Genomic DNA, 17,447 nt, shown 5'->3' with positions numbered 1-17,447 from the left:
GCCAACCTGTTTACCCTAAAATTCGAGTAACAATTAAACTTGTATTGTAGGTTTAAGGATATGTGATTTAATTCAATGTCAATTGATAAACAAGGAATTAAATAAATAAATGAAGGAATAAAAAAGATTAAACCAGCGTGTAAGTTAAATCTCGACCTCGAACCGTGATAATCTCGAGGTGTGATAATGGAAATTACAAATGATGAAACAACTCTGATGAAGAGTAAGTGGAATAGCAAGAGAATAACAAGCGTATATTTTCTGATCAATGAGCACTGATCAATGTCTTACAAATGCACGGGATCCCCCCTTTTTATAGTAGGGGAGTCCTAAATAAGGTACACTTCTAATTATAGTAGAAAATCATATTTGACAACTGTTTAACCGCTGAAGACCAATCCATTCCGAAATTCACGCCGTGATCTACGGCCCGTCGCGGATATCTCACTTTTTCCGTTAGTGACTGATACCGGCATCATCTCGAAGCATGCTTTCTTCTGACCTCGGTAAGTGTTATCGAGCTTGGCCTTTGAAAGGAACTTCGACCCCGAGCTTGACGTCCTGGTCTTCCGACGTGATATCACTTTTCCCATCGAAAAACGGAATCGGGTAGCCCCAATTCCCACCGTATACAGAAAGATTTAATCAATTCTCTGTTACTCCATAGTTAGGTGTTGAACTAGAAATTTAACATACTGCGTTATGCTACATGTGCTTGAATTATTTTTATTTATTCTTCATCTATTTTACATAGACGATAAGGAAGAGGTTCAACTACTAGATACTTGCATTTGCTATGTAGAAAACGAGGGGTTGGTGTTGGTGACAATAAATTTAAAAAAGAGACGCCATATGGAAGAGGCCCGTCCAATTGGGCCTTAGCCCAAAAAAGTGGGACCCACAATTGGTGATAAGCCCAAGAAAACGGATAAGAGTGCGAGAAAAGAAAAATTTTGATCGCTGGAAAATGCCAAAGCAATTAATTACTTCTTTGGAAGTCCATACCAAACAAACCTTTCACTTCATATTGCTTTCAAGAAAACGTAATCCAGTAAGTAATAAACACAAGTTGCAGGGACCAAAAAATCATATTTGTCGGCACATATAAACCAACTAGTAAGGTTAGCTCGGGCTTTGCCCGGGTCCAACCAAAGTTCTAAAAAATTTCGCGCTCCACATTAAAGATTATAGATCTTCAATTAGCTACTATGATTGTTAGTTTATGAATACAGGAAATTTTCATCAAATGATATGAGAAATAACGAAATGTGGAGCCTGAGCACATCTGATATGCTCAGATACTAAGGCCTTGTCATCTGATAGCTGGAACATGAAGGCCAAGAATACAATTGTAGTTTTATCTACTCACATTATTTGGACATGATTGTAATAGCATTTTCAACAAATATGTTTTCGGAGCAATAGCAAAATTGGAACATCGAAGAATATCAGTGATGCCCAGGAAGATCAATAAACTATTCTGATAGCTCAATCCTTTTTGTAAGTAATATGATAATAAGCAGTACCGTACGTGACTTTTTCTGCTTCCCAGGACATCTCTTCAACTGTAAAAGTCTAAATCGACATTCACTATCTACTTTAAGAGCTTCAACTGTTGAAAATTCGCAATTTCATAAATGACGCAGCCACAGTAGGAGAAAGTATAGAGTGTTTGCTACAAGTTCTTCTAATACTGACTAAGCAGTTGAGCCTGTAAACATTGAAGTTATAACAATAGAAAGTATGGCAATAGATATTAAGCACAGCAAGAAAAAAAACACTGTAAGTAGTCTTGAAAGTTGTTCTTCACTAAAACTACGATGATAGAAAAAGAAATGAATAAGGCACATCTTAATCTGATAGGTAATACTCTCTTTATGACAAGGCAGTTGAAAGTAACACAGAACATAGCACTTCTTTTTATTAAAGGATTTATTATCAAATACCAAAGAGTTGGAATTCACAGCTAATAACATTGATAATTAAGCCGTAAGAATTATAGAATTACACGATACTCACCTGGAAAGCTTGAGAAGCATTATCATGCGACTATGAAATTGCGGCGAAGAAGGCAATAAGGCTGTATTGTGGGCCGGGACCGGCCCGGGACCGCGTGCCAAACGGGCCAAACGGGTCGGTTCAAATGGGCCGGTCTCTAGCAGTCTAAAAGTCCACAGTGCGCCGGTCCTTACCAAAAAGCCCGCGTGCCCGGGACCGGCAGGCGGGCCTGGGCCGGTTCAACCGGGCCAAAAGGGCCAAATGGGCCCAATGGCTATTTTTTAAAAGAATTCTTTTTTTAAAAGGGCCAACGGTCAGAATTTGAAAATGTAGCCGTTGGCCTGCATTTTTAGCCGTTTGGCATTTTCAAAAATAGCCATTTGGCCTTCAAACTTTGTTTTAACCCCAAACTTTTTATAATTACATTTTTTCCCTATTCTCAACTATAAATACCCCCTCATTCTTTCATTTTTTCTCACAAATTCATCAATCTCTCTCTAATTTTCTTCTATAATTGCTTACTTTATTATTGCAATTTCGTGAAAAATTGTGAAGGTGAATTGAAGTATTCAAATCTTTAAAGATATTCAATTTTCAAGAAGTTATTCGTCAATTCGGTATACTCGTTCCAACTCTTAAGTTTTAATATTATAATTTTGTTTGTTTTAGTTTGTACAATTATAATTAATATGGCATTTTCTTTGAAAAAAATATTTGGTGGTAAGGGAAAATCTAAAATTGGTGAATCTAGTCGCCAAGATATTACTCTTCCCCCGGCTCCCCGACCCAGACTTGTTACCCGTCCTCCTCCACCTGTTATTCTAGATAATGATAATACTTGTTTTCAATTTTCCGATAGACAATTTTGCCATGATGTTGCACCAGGTCAACAATTAAATGAAGAAGTTATGAATGCTCTTTATCCTAATCAAACTATATTTTAAAATGATGAGGAAAATGATGATTTTGATGAAACGCAATCGGATTTAGATGATACACCTACTAGTCCTGTTTATAACCTAACTGATGCCCCGCCTGACCCTCCTGTAGTAACCCCTACTTTTAATAGACAACGTTCTAAACGCCCCGAAACATCACTTGTTTGGAACTTTTTTACTCAACTAAGAGAACAAAATAAGGCTAAGTGTAAAACATGTGGGTCTTTGATGACTCATAAATATACTGGAGACCGTAGCGGTACGAGTACTCTTACTAGACACATATTGAAACACCCTAGAGATAAAGCTAGATATTTACAAATGAAAGCTGCGCAAGAAGGGACAAGTGTAGATATTACGGTTAACCCTAGTACAGGGTCAAATCTAGTTCAACCGGGAATTAACACTGTTACTGGTAGCATTTTATATTACGATCCAAATAAAGATCGTGAAGAATTGGCAAAAATGGTTACTGTTATGTGCTTACCCTATAGTTTTCCTTCTAACCCTCATTTTGTGCATTATATTAGAAGAGTTTTTAATCCTACTTATAAAGGATGGCCTCGCGCAACCGTAAAGAGCGATATTTATAAATATAAACATGAATGTGAACAATATTTGCGCTATTTATTTACTCATATAGATTGTCGCATTGCTATTACTACTGATATTGGTAAAAGCGGTAATGACTGTGATTATCTAACTGTTACCACTTATTGGATTGATGGAGAATGGAAAATGCAAAAACGTATTATTGCATATAGAATAATTAATTCACATCACACAAGTAACTTTATTGCTAACACAGTTGCAGATATTTGTAGATATTTTTGCATTAGAGATAAAATAATATCAATTTCTATGGATAATGCTTCTAGTAACACTAATGCTATAGGCTTACTTACAACTACACTAAATCCTGCATTTAGTAATTATTTTCATGTTAGATGTATTTGTCATATTTACCATTTCATCGTCGGTGATGGTATGAAAATTTTAAATTTGGAAATTAAAAAGGTTAAAATGGCTCTTAATTGACTTTTTTATTCAAACCGTAGAAGTAGACTTAGAGAATATTTTAAAAAATGTGATGAATTCGGCCTTAGAGAAAGAAAGGTTCCTAAAGCTTGTCCGACTAGATGGAATTGTATGTACGAAAGTTTAGTTGTTGCATATGAATATAGAAACCTAATAAATGCAACGTTTAATGCTCGTGTTGGTGGTGAGTGTGATGATGAAATCCTTACAAATCAATATTGGACGAATGTTAAAATTCTTATAAATTTTTTACAACAATTTCATATTGCTACAAATGAATTGTCTGGGCAATATTATCCTACTATTTCAAACTGTTTAGTTTATATTGCAGCATTATGTGATTTATTTGTTCAATTTTCAGAGGGTGGGGTAATTTATCAACTTGCTATAAATGCAATGAAAGAAAAGATTAAAAAATATTTTTTCCTTATCCCCCCTATTTATGATGTTGCTGTCATGTTAAATCCTACCATGAAATTAGGAGGTCCTCACTTTTGGTATTCAAGTATTTATTGGGCTTTAGATCTTTCAGATGAGGAATTAGCTACACTTGCAGATGCAAAAGCCTCAATTAAAATAAATGCTCAAACAATTTATAATGCTTATCAACAAGCCTTAGATCATGCTAGACCACATGTTCCAACTCCTACTTCGTCTAGTTCGCAATCATCTAAAAGAAATGCAGAACTAAAAGCACTTAGTTCTTGGACGGAGTTCAGGGGTTCTCAAGGTGATAATATTGATGATACTTCACATCTAAATGAGCTTCAAATTTATTTGTCGCGGGGCCTTGAAAAGGAGAATCCAGACGGCACCTTTGATCTTTTGGAATGGTAGAAGGCCAAAGAAAAACACTATCCGGTTCTTTCAAGGATGGCTCGAGATATTTTATGTGTTCAAGCTTCAACAGTGGCATCAGAGAGCGCTTTCAGTCAAGCGAGACTTCAAATAGGTGATCATAGAGCGTCTATTAGGGAGAGCTTGGAAAAATCAGTACTCTTCAGAGATTGGATCCATTCGGAAAGAAGAAATTTTGGACTTGCTGAATCACAACCGGAGATAGACGAAGCTTATGAAGAAATGATAGCAGAACTTGCGGAGGATGCTGCTTCGCCCGGAAGCGGTGATGAACAAGCTTCTTTTCCGCCACCACCAACGGAAATTCCTCCGAACCTTGAAGGATTTATAAAATTTGTTAGAGATACTAGGTAGACTAATATGTAACTTGTATTTTGGCACATTTTCATTAGTTTTTTTTCTTTTTAATGGTGGTATTAGCACCTTGTTGTGCTCATTCCATTGGGGGGAGGAAGACTAAAAAAGATATTGTCATTTTTGTTAATGTCGTAATAATAAAAATTATAAGACATTCCCTTGAATATATATATATACATATATATATATATATATATATATATATATACTACATAATATATATAAGCTACATATATATATATATACTCTATATACTATTTATATGCATATATACTATATATAAGCTATATATATATATATATATGCATATAAAAAAAAATATATATATATAAAATTTACAAGAAAATATCTTAGATAAAAAATTTTGAAAAAAAAAATAGCCCGGACCACTTAGGCCCGTGGGCCCGGCCCATTTAGCCCGAGACCATCTGGGCTTAGGCCCACAACGGGCCGGTTCCATCATTTGGAACCGTTTGGCCTGGGACCGCCAGAACCCGACCCGCCTAAGCCTAGGCCCGTTAGGCCCGGACCGTTCCCGGACCAGAATACAGCCTTAGAAGGCAACAACATTTTTATGAGAAGCTCAATATCCCCTAGGTCATTTGCTAAAGTTTAACTATTACAATTAGGAGACTCTTCTCCACATGATTTCAGAAAAAGAAATGACACAGGAGCCCACGGCGAAGAGTGAAAAATGACTGCAGCACAAAACATGTGCTTAGTCCAATTCTTCCGGCTGATTTGCTACTAAGAGAAGCCTTTTGGAGTGCCATACATGCTACCAATGCTATCCTTTTCAACACAACTGAAAAGGAAACTGCAAGACACAATGAAAAACAATACAAGTAGCCATGAAAACTTGTGGTAAAGTGTAATTATAATCGATTTAACAAACAAAAATATAGCAGTGAAAGATGTAATTCCTTATAAACTGAATCAGTTAGTTTTCGTCAAATATATATGATGTTAATTATTAGTATGTATTCATAATAGTTGAAGGAAAAGGATAACGAAGTTGAAGAAGGCTTAGAAATTTTCCAAGCAGTTGGATATTTTTGAGTTGTAAAACTAATCAGATCGTTGAAATATCCAGAGATATCCAATATAAAATCAAGAAATGAAACAATATCTAAGATGGAGAATAAAACTACTCTATTATATGGAGGAGGGTAGTTTCAAGTACCTTGGGTCAGTTATTCAGGAGGGCGGGGAGATCGACGAGGATGTCACACACCGTATAGGGGTGGGGTGGATGAATTGGAGGTTAGCAACGGGAGTCCTGTGTGACAAGAAAGTGCCACCGTTACTAAAAGGTAAGTTTTATAGAGCAGTGGTTAGACCGGCCATGTTGTATGGGACCGAGTGTTGGCCGGTTAAGAACTCACACATCCAGAAGATGCAAGTAGCAGAGATGAGGATGTTGAGGTGGATGTGTGGGCATACAAGGATGGATAAGATTAGGAATGAAGTTATTCGAGAGAGGGTGGGCGTGGCGCTCATGGAGGACAAGATGCGGGAAGCAAGACTCAAATGGTTTGGGCACATTCAGAGGAGGAGCACTGATGCACCGGTGAGAAGTTGTTAGCGACTGGCGGTGGTGGGCACGAGGAGAGGTAGAGGGAGACCTAAAAAATATCGGAGAGAGGTGATCAGGCAGGACATGACGCGACTTAGGATTACTGGGGACATGGCCCTTGATAGGGGATTGTGGAGGTCGAGCATTAAGGTTGTAGGTTAGGGGGAAGTTGGGAATATTTCTACAGCGCGCTAGAGTGAGACTAGACAGTTAGTAGTTAGGCTTAGGATGCTACGGATCAGCTACTGATGCAGGACATTATATTCTAGATATTAGTATACTTTCCTCTTTCTCGTATTTCCTATATTCCGTATATTGTTGTTATTTTATTATTTATGTTATTTTATGTTATGTTGTGTATTTTATGTTATTTATTATGAGTCTATTGCTAGTACTAATATATCGTCACTTGTTTTTGTCACCTGTTTCCTTCTTGAGCTGAGGGCCTCCTGGAAACAGCCTCTCTGCCCCTCGGGATAGGGGTAAGGTCTGCGTAAATATTACCCTCCCCAGACCCCACTTGTGGGAATACACTGGGTTATTGTTCTTGTTGTAGTATTATAACTTGGTTAGTGTCGTAGAATTTTTTAGTACCACCATGTGAAAACATTTCACTTGATAGGATCTCTTTGATATACCTACAAATGAAAGTACAGTAGCGAAGGATCTAACTTGTAATAAACTGAAAAACCCTCCTTCTTTGTCCGGGCTTGGGACCGGCTGTGTTGTAGTATAACTCCAACAGAGACGGAGTTAAAAATTTGGCTTTTTATTCAATTGCAAAGGCAGGGTGTCGTTCATTGAATTTGCAGAGGCCCTTTTTCCCCATACATGAATTTGTGGGATATAAGTCACCACATGGTCCATGCATCATATGTTGAAGCACACGCGAATAAAGATGTTTTTCGGTATCACGAAAAAAGATGTTTTTCGGTATCAGCATCGGGTAATTCAGCACGGACAAACTTATCATAAGATTCACGTGTTAATAATTTATATTCATCACTAAGTATGATCAGAAAATGAGCATGTGGAAGACCACGTTTTTGAAATTCTATAGTATACATAAAAGCAACAACTTTCCCAAAGATTTTTCTTTTCAAAATATCTGCTTTCAATTCCTCTACTTTTGCCCTGAATACTCGCGATACTAAATCAGGTCTATTTTGAGTTTCATCAGTTGATAACAAGTGCTGGTTTATTTCTTGCCAAGATGGACTACATGTCATAGTTATAAAAAGATCAGGTTTTTCAAAACGTTGGACTAATGCGATAGCATCCATATACCGCCGACGAATATCTCTCGGCCCTCCTATGAAAGTAACAGGAATAAATGTTTTTTTTCCAATTTTGGAAGCTACAGTTTCACCAAGTCTTAGAAAATCAATAATTTCTTGTAGCATATCTATCCGAAATAAATATTGATTAAAAAAATAAAAATCTAATCTTTGTAATTCTAGCTTTACGAACACATCTACTATGAATTGTTGAAATAATCTTCGGCAATGTAATACTTCATTCTTGTCATTCTTTCTTATCTGCAATTTGTAACAATAATACTCACAGCAAGAAACTGTTTCTCTTTTTCGTTTTCCTTTTTTCAGGACCTGATCTTCCATGTCAAGAAATCCATCAATGGAACACATGTTCTTTACACTTGGTAATTCTTCATGTTTACAATAACGTTGATTTGTCCGTGCAATTTTTTTAATACCACAATGCCACCCGTTTTGACCATAAGGAAATAATAATGGGTATTGCAAAGGATCATAACATCCGTAATAGTAATTCATGGATTGCGTCTTATTACTATGGGTATATACTCGAATATGTGGCGTAGAAACAATATCAGCGGAATTATCTTGAACCCATATTCCAGCTGCCTCTGTTGCAGTTGGTAAATTATATACACGTTGATCTAGACATGGATCACATTTAAGTGCGACATAAGAATCGCATAGTTTCGGAACGTTTGCCAGGGATTTCAGAAAGATGGAGTATGGATTAACTGAGAGAACATTCACAAGTCTCTTGACAATTGATTCGTTGATATTCATTGAACAGGCCATTCTGTTAGCAAGTTCATTTTCATTATCGTAGAAGTATAACTACAGATTCTTAACTTTTTTATCAGAAGGAAGTAAATCAGGTATAAAATGATGCATTTGTCCCTGAACTCGAAATGTATATATACCATGATATCTCCTTGCTAAATATTTATCATTGGTTACACCAAGTAAGGTAAACGCAAACATATTATTGTATGTTCTAATGTATGTTCGAAAGTGCTTAGATTCTTGAATGTTGCCTGTGTACAAATCTGATAATTCATTAAGTAGTTGATATGGAACTAACTTTACTGACCCACTGCCACAACAAAATCCAGGTGGTTCATACTGAAACCTTTTTGCATTGCCAAATTTACAGTTTGGAACGACTTTTAAGCGTGCATAATCTAAGTTATTTTCATTATTTTTCGTATAGACTATTTTGTTCAATCTATAACCTGTATGTTATAAATATTGTTAAAAATAAAGAGTAAGCAAAAATTCAAATAATGAGTAATGTTAGCTGAACGTAAAATTAAGACTAACCTTTATTGGTAACAACTTCAGTAGATGCATTTTGTTGTCCCTTAGATGTACCGGATGTTGATCCTGGTATATTAATTTTTTTTAATTTACATGTACGCCTATGGCATGATGAAGTAACGAAGTTAAAGGTAGAGGTTGTAGCCTTACCTCTTTTCCTTTGTCAAAAATAGCTGATAAAGTAAGAATTTCATAGCTGGTGCCTATTAAATAGAATATGAAACACATTTCACAGTAAGTAAATATTCATATTATGAGAATTGGTAAAAATAAAGGCTGAGATAAATTCTACCACTGCATAATGTTACTTTAACACAAAAGTAATGCTAACCTTTGTTTGAAAAAACTTTAGCGGAGACATCTTGTTGACTCTTACATGTTTCAGATGTTGATCCTGATACAAAAATTCTTATAATTTAAATGTACCTAAGTTATGATGTGATAACAAAGATAAAGCTGGAGGTTGTAGTTTTACCTCTTTCAAATACACAAAATGGATGAGAGATACTTTTTCCTGTATTAAACGAACTTGATAAACTACCAACTTCATAGCTACCACCTACTACATTGAATATGAAATACATTCAACAGTAAATTAGTATTCAGGTAATGTAACAGAAATAGAGATAACCCAATATGTCATTCCAACCTTTCACATTAGCAGAGGAAGCCTGTTTTATAGTAAGTGCACTTTGTGTTTACAAACCGATCAAAAATTCAAATAATGAGTAATGTTAGTTGAACGATTAAGACTAACCTTTGTTGGTAACAAGTTCAATAAAGGCATTTTGTTGTCCCTCAGATGCATGATCCTGGTGCATCAATTTCTTTTATTAAGATGCATGCCTATAACTTGATGAAGTAACAAAGATAAAGGTATATGTTGTAACCTTACCTCTTTCAAACACACATAATGACTGACCGACTTCTTTTCCTTTATCAATAGGAGTTGATAAAATAGGAGTTTCATGATTGGTGCCTACTGCACAAAATATGGAACACATTTCACAGCAGGTGAATATTCAGGCAAACTAATAGAAGCAAAGAAGAAGCAATTTGACATCCAACCTTCGGCATTATCAGAAGAAGACTATCTTATAGTAAGAGCAGTCTGTTTTGACAATATTGTGTCACATGAGCACTTTATTCTTTCAGCTGGACAATCAACAACTGATTTATGGAATCATTGCATTTTTTTAGCTCCATTTTTGTGGTGCGTCGCTGTAATAACATTGCTTCTTTTTCATCAGCTGATATCTTTCCATACGTATCACGTCGCCTTAGTTTCTTTTTAGAGTTTGTATTTTCTGTACATCTACGTTTGTTCCTTTGGTTGGAAGACATTTCTTCACAGGCTTAGTACGGCGGAATATCTGCTTTTCAAATAGTTCAAAAAAAGCAAACAGAAAAGTACTTTAGTAGACTTTAGGCACCACAGTTTATTATTTATTCTACTAACAATATAAAAGTAAGCAAACGCAATACATAGCCACAATAAATTTATTCCATTTTAAATATGTTAGGTTCTAAATTTACCATTTCTCAATCTTTATTTTAACTTTGTGAATTGTGATTGTTCATATAAAAGGCTTAGTTGAATTTGGTTGTAATTGCTGGATGGTAAAATTATGATTTTTAAGAAACTATGGGCCTTCTTGAAAATTTTTAACCATAGGGGTCTCATTAAAAAAGTTGAAGAGTTGAGTTAATGAATATAGCAGTACGTCACTGTTCTTGAATCCCCTTTTACTAAAATTCTCAAAGTTTTCATCTTTGTGATTGTTCTGTGTGAAGGGCATAGTTGAATGTTATGGTAGTTGCTTTGCACGATTTAAGTTTAGTTCTTCAGAAAAAGAAAAGGTTTTTTTTTGCAGCAGGTCCCTTTATCTGGCAGAGAGGGGTTTTATAGCATGATTTAGCTGTTATATGGAAAAATAATGCTATTTTATTGTCCAAAACTTTTGCAGAAGATACTGCTAACTTCTACAGTGCTTATACACCAAATAGTGCAGCATCAGTCAAATGCGAACCTATCTGGTTGTTTGTGCTCTTTGGAGCTAGTTATTGCTGTATTTGATTCAAGGTTATTTGTAGCTATCTCATCCAATAAACTTCAGTCTTATAAAGGTATTCTCTCCTCCAACATTTGATGAGAGAATCTTTACCGTTGGTCAAAATATTTGTTAGTATGGATGATCAGTTTACAGTCTTCTCCTAAAGTTGCTAAATTGCTCTAGGCATAGCAGCAGTACAACACTGGTATGCACCCAAGAAAGTGCAGGTTACACAGGGACACTTCAACCTCTAGATTTACTACGCATTTAGGTAGAAAATTGCCATAACAAATTATAATCCCAGAAAAGAAATTGTATTCCCAATAAAGGAGCAACCTTTCTGCCAAGTGATCCCTTTATGACTTAAAAGCAAGGTACAAATTCCATTTTCATTTTAATACCAGCCAATGCAAACTTGAATCTCTGAAATTACTACAGATTTAGGGTACAAGTATCAATAGAAACCTCAATTAAGACTCCACTTTTTAGCCAAAATTGATCCTTTTACCATTAGAAAAGAAAGGGAAAACAGGCTACAAAAAATCACATGTAGTACTATCACACTTTTCATTGAAGGAATAAGTTGGAAACAGAGAGAAGCCATTATTCATTGTCAGAAGTATGTCCATCCTTTTTGCATTTATGAAGAATCGATCACTTCATAAATTACGATAATTATTCATTTGTAGTCAAAACCATTGATGTGTAAGAAAGATGATGATCACATAGCATTATTTACAACCATTCTTATATAATTTAGCCCCAGCGAAATGAGAACAAAAACCATTGATACTCCTCAAGAGAAATACATAGAGATGAATCACAAACACTTAAAAAATAAAGAAGATGAAAATATGTGTAAGAAATTTAACAGAAATGGTAATTCATTGAAAAATTTTCTCAAACACCTAGAGAACAAAAGCCATAATAGAAATGGTAATTTATTGAAGACCAAAATCCATTGATACTCCTCAAGAGAAATATCGATAATAGATAAAGATGAATCAAAGAGATGACAGAAGAGGTACCCACCGGAAATACGATTGACGGAAGAAAACACACTGAAGTGCTAACTTGACAACAAGAGGAAAGACGGAGAGAGCACACGTTCTGGATTTTTGATAGTTGGAGATGGCGTTACCTCTCCATGGTTGTTCGAGATTTAGCTGAGAAAGTAGCGCTGGTTCCACGAGTTAAAATTGGAATCCACGTGTTAAGCTATGTAATGGAATGAATAGCTGTAAAAGCTTTGAAATGACAGAAGTATCCTCAGATTAATTTTTAATCCATGGAAGCAGACATGTTGACCTTCATAAACTGATTATTTCGTTTTGATGTGTAAATAAAAGAAATAAAATATAGGTATCTTATATAGCAACTCTTTTGGGAACAAACTATATCTTTTTTAAGGTAGTAATGTATACCCTTTATTTATTCAGCATTATTTCTCCAAACAAATGAATTAGGATGTCCATAAATATTGGCAAACCATAATTTTCAACTTGAAACAAGTCATAGCAAAATCATAAAATAAATTAGTAAATACTTCAGATAGTACAGCAAGCGCATCAGACTAATTTCGTTTACTGTATGAACATGTGCTAATCCAGTAGTATTAACACTTTTGCTTCTCTTAGAATGAGAACGGACAAATAAAAAACTTAAGATATGCAAAAATTCAAATATAATTTAAAATATTCAAAAGCCACAAATGTAAAACCCACAAAAAACACTAAAAATCCAATCTTTAGAACATATAAATTGGATTTGCAAACTCAATAATAGAGCTTTAAGAGAAATCCAAAGGTCACGACGTAGAAAAGAAATCCAGAGATAAAAGTTCATATAAAAGAATCAATACGTTGAATTGGGTATAAATATATAATAAAGCTAACTAATTCAACAACCCAAGAAAAGCAGTAAAATTTTCAAAGTATATGACAACCATAAATTCAAGCTCTAAAAATTAAAATTTAAATTAAAATCCATACTTTTACAGCAATGAGACGAAACCCATACGGAAGATGATAGTCATGATAGAAGAATTACAAGAGACAAAAATGAGTAATTACCACAGTAATCCGCCATAGTGCAAAGATCAGAAGAAGATGAGCATGAGATGAGCAAGGGAAGGGCGTTGTCTGTTTGCAGACAAGAGCTTTTGGTAAAGTGTAGGTTAATTACTCCGCAGCTGTCCAAAAAGCAATCCACGTGTTGATCTATTAATACAACGAGTCAGCTGATAGACCTGAAATGACCAAAATATCCAATAATCCTAAGCAGGCATGTTGACCTTTGTATGCTACCATATCTTTGTAGTGGGGATAAGTGACGTGCGGTTATAATTTCATATATGAGCACATTATTTACCTAGCATTTTAGATGCGTTTATACTAAGCTGTACTTTATTGGCGCATACTGGAGTCTATTTTATGTGTAGGTGCATCCGAGATGAAATTAGAGCAAAAGGAATATGTAAGTATAAAGAGTGCTCGAAAAAAGTTGGAAAGACGAAAGAAAGAATTGAGCAGCGGAAGAAATGAAGCAGCAGGCAAAGCGAGCCTTTGAGCTTGCGTGGAAGCTGGCGAGGCGACCTTTGAGCTCGCGTGGGAGCATGCAAAGCGAGGGATAAGGCGAGGTTGAGCTCGCGTGGAGGCAGGCGTCGCATGGTCTGGGACGAGGTTCATCTCGCATTGTACCTCGCGAGGCACGGTCTGAGGCGAGCCTGATCCGGATTTTGAAGGCTTATTTCATCTCCTGGTTTGACTAGGACATGGGCTATGTCGTTTAGGTCTTTTTTTACACATATAAATAGGCATTAAACACCACTTTTGAAGGAGTTTTTTCGACCGGAGGCAAGATGTCACGACCCTAACCCCGAACCCTGTCGTGATGGCGCCTCTCGTGAAGACAAGGCCAGCCAGACTAATACAATACACCGTTTAACACCATTAATGATCATAAAACAGTTTAAAGTATGATTAAATAGTAATAAATTCGCGGAAACATAAATAACAATAAGGGGAAACCATCCCGACACAACCCAAACCGAGGTGTCACAAGTCACGAGCGTCTAAGATAACAAATCTCTCAAAAATAACTACAGAGTCTCAGTACTGAAATGGTAAGTAAAGATATAGATAGAGAGGAGCTCCAGGCTACGAACGCCAGCCGCTACCTAAAGTCTCCTCAAAGATCCGCCCGAGCTGGGACGAGTCAACACTCGGGAGCGGGACCTGCTATGCCTGAATCTGCACACACGGTGCCGGGAGTAATGTGAGTACTCCGACCCAGTGAGTAATAAGCATAAATAACGACTGAGAATAAGAAATCACGTGAACACAAGGTAATCTATATTGCAACAGTTAAACAAGTAATATAAAGCAGTAACCCAATGAAAACAGAATGAAATACCTCTACAACAGTTAAGCAATTAATGTACAGACAGATAAAGAAAATAAACACATAGAACAGTACCAGCCACTCGGGCTCTCTCTCTCTCTCTCAGAACAATATCAGCCCCTCGGGCTCACTATCAGATCACAATGGGTACTCGCGCTCACTGGGGGTGTGCAGACTCCGGAGGGGCCCCTTATGGCCCAAGCGCTATATCAAGCCATCTTGTGGCATCAAATCCAGGCCCTCGACCTCATAAATAGTATCAGTGTATCCTCACATCTGGCCCACGACCATACACAGTCCAAAGATCACATAAGCCCCTCGGGCATCAATAAAACAGTAGTTCTCAGCCCAAACATCATCTAAAATATCATTTAAGTCTCAAAAACCGAGTAAAAATGGCTGAGTAGTAAAACAGTGAAAAGCATCACGACTGAGTTTAAGTAATAAGTCAAAACACTGAGGAAATAGTGATAAAAATCCCCGAAGGTTTCAGATAATTGGCAAGAAGCCCAAATATGACGATCAATCCAAATCATGATAATAACAAGTAAGTTTGAGTCAAATGCGCGGTAAATTTATCAATCGGGACATACCAAGTCCCAAATCCCCAACGGTGCTCTACCCCACGCTCGCTATCCGGCGTGCAAGTCACCTCAATATAGCACTACGATGTGCAATCCGGGGTTTCAAACCCTCAGAACGTCATTTACAATCATTACTCACCTCGAACCGGCTAAATCTCTAGCTCGCGACGCCCTTGCCCCTCGAATCGGCCTCCACGCGCGTCGAATCTATCCAAAATCAGAACGAATACGTCACAATATGCTAAGGGAACAAAGCCCAAGCGAAAACAATCGAAAAAAATCGAAAATCCCGAAATTAGCAAAACCCGAGCCCCGGGCCCACTTCTTGAAACTCAGAAAGTTTTACATCAACGGGTTCCTTATCTCCTCACGAGTTCATACATGCCAAAATCTCTCAAATCCGACCTCAAATGGTCCTTCAAATCCCTAAATCAAATTTCAAAATCCCAAGCCCTAGTTTCTTCTATTTTAGCTTAAGTTCCATGAATTTCTAGGTAGATTACACAATAAAATCACGTTTTAGGTTCAAAAATCTTACCTCCAATCAATTCTTCTTCAATCCCTCTTTAATCACCTTCAAAAAGCTCTCAAATTGCTCAGCTATGGAGGAAAAATGACTAAAAATTGCGGATGAAATGTTTATAAACTTTCTGCCCAGTTTTGGAATTCCTTCATCGCGTTCGCGACCACTGCCTCGCGAACGCGAAGCACATCTTTTATGTTTCCAAAATTAACTCTATGCGAACGCGAGACTCAACCCGCGAACGCGATGCTTCAGCCTTCCTCTCCTACGCAAACGCGACATCACTCATGCGAACGCGAAGACCAATATAGACTGAACCCCTATTCCTTATGCGCGAACGCGAGAGGCCTTGTGCGAACGCGAAGCAAAACCATCCGGCCCTCCGCGAACGCGGACCCTCAGACACGAATGCGAAGAGCAAATCACCTGCCTCCCAATTCCTCCTTCGCGAACGCGAGGCTCTTTACGCGAACGCGAAGATTAACTTCTCTGCAACACCTGAAATGAAAAATCTACAACTTTTAAACTTAGAAAATGGTCCGATTGACCACCCGAAACTCACCCGAGGCCCCTGGGACCTCAACCTAAAGCACCAACACATCCTAAAACCTCATTCAAACTTGCTCCAATCATCAAAAAACCTCAAACAACATCAAATTACCCAAAATTCATCGAATTCAAGCCTAAGTTTTCTAAAAACTTCCGAAATACGCTTTCAATCAAAAACCCAACCAAACCACGTCCGAATGACCTGAAATTTTACACACACATCCCAAATGACATGACAAAGCTACAGAAACTCTCGGAATTCCATTCCGACCCTCGGATCATATTCTCACTTATCAACCGGAACTCGCCAAAATACTAACTTCGCCAATTCAAGCCTAATTCTACACCGGACCTCCAAAACCAGTTCCGCTCACGCTCCTAAGTCACAAATCACCTCCTGAAGCTAACCAAACAACCGGAATTCACATCCGAGCCCTCTAACACATATGTCAATATCCGGTTGACTTTTCCAACTTAAACCTTCTTAAAAGAGACTAAGTGTCTCATTTCTTGCCAAAACCACTCCGAACGCAAACTATTCAACTTGATCACATGAAACACGGATAACAAAACATAAATAAGCAGAAATGGGGGAAACGGAGCGGTAACTCATGAGACGACTGGCCGGTTCGTCACACAAGAATAGCTCGTGAAACACCTGTTAGGAGATAGAACCATCGATTTTTACATTCCTTCGTCTTTAGTTTGTAATTTATTTATGCAAAATACCCGGGATATTGTTACTACGAGTATGAGTAGCTAAACTCCTAATCTAGGGTTTTGATGGAACCTATTGGAGGATGATTTTCCAGTTATGTTAATATAGATTTGCCGTAGCTTTTTCTCTATTTGTTCAACTACGTTTATATTGTGGTTGGTTGAAGAGCTCTCAATCAACTGTACCTATTTAGTGTGTATTGCTCGTAAGAGAGTGCATATCTAGGTAGTTGTTGAACAACATCACTCCTAACGTAAATAA

The 17,447-nt window shown here is 37.0% G+C and overlaps 1 protein-coding gene across 7 annotated transcripts; it reads right to left on the bottom strand.

Annotated features, from left to right (window-relative positions):
- Positions 1-233: 233 nt before the first annotated feature.
- On the bottom strand, positions 234-13,590 carry LOC109213898. Of its 7 annotated transcripts, none has more exons than XM_019377738.1 (10): positions 13,483-13,590; positions 12,443-12,590; positions 10,425-10,729; positions 10,252-10,338; positions 10,114-10,168; positions 9,832-9,918; positions 9,688-9,750; positions 9,507-9,559; positions 9,360-9,422; positions 234-1,711 (listed from the first exon to the last, which is right to left on the bottom strand). In XM_019377738.1, exons 4-10 carry the CDS (start codon positions 10,324-10,326, stop codon positions 1,688-1,690), a joined length of 420 nt encoding a protein of 139 aa, XP_019233283.1. In that variant the 5' UTR covers positions 10,327-10,338; positions 10,425-10,729; positions 12,443-12,590; positions 13,483-13,590; the 3' UTR covers positions 234-1,687. The 7 variants fall into 7 exon arrangements, with proteins under 7 accessions (XP_019233283.1, XP_019233276.1, XP_019233281.1 ...); XM_019377731.1 differs by having other exon boundaries at positions 10,252-10,335; XM_019377736.1 differs by having other exon boundaries at positions 9,832-9,915; positions 10,252-10,335.
- Positions 13,591-17,447: the final 3,857 nt, after the last annotated feature.

The sequence above is a fragment of the Nicotiana attenuata genome, unplaced genomic scaffold, assembly GCF_001879085.1.
Source record: "Nicotiana attenuata strain UT unplaced genomic scaffold, NIATTr2, whole genome shotgun sequence".
NCBI lineage: Eukaryota > Viridiplantae > Streptophyta > Magnoliopsida > Solanales > Solanaceae > Nicotiana > Nicotiana attenuata.
Note: the sequence above shows the minus strand (reverse complement) of the source record. Positions and strands in the feature narration are given on the sequence as shown.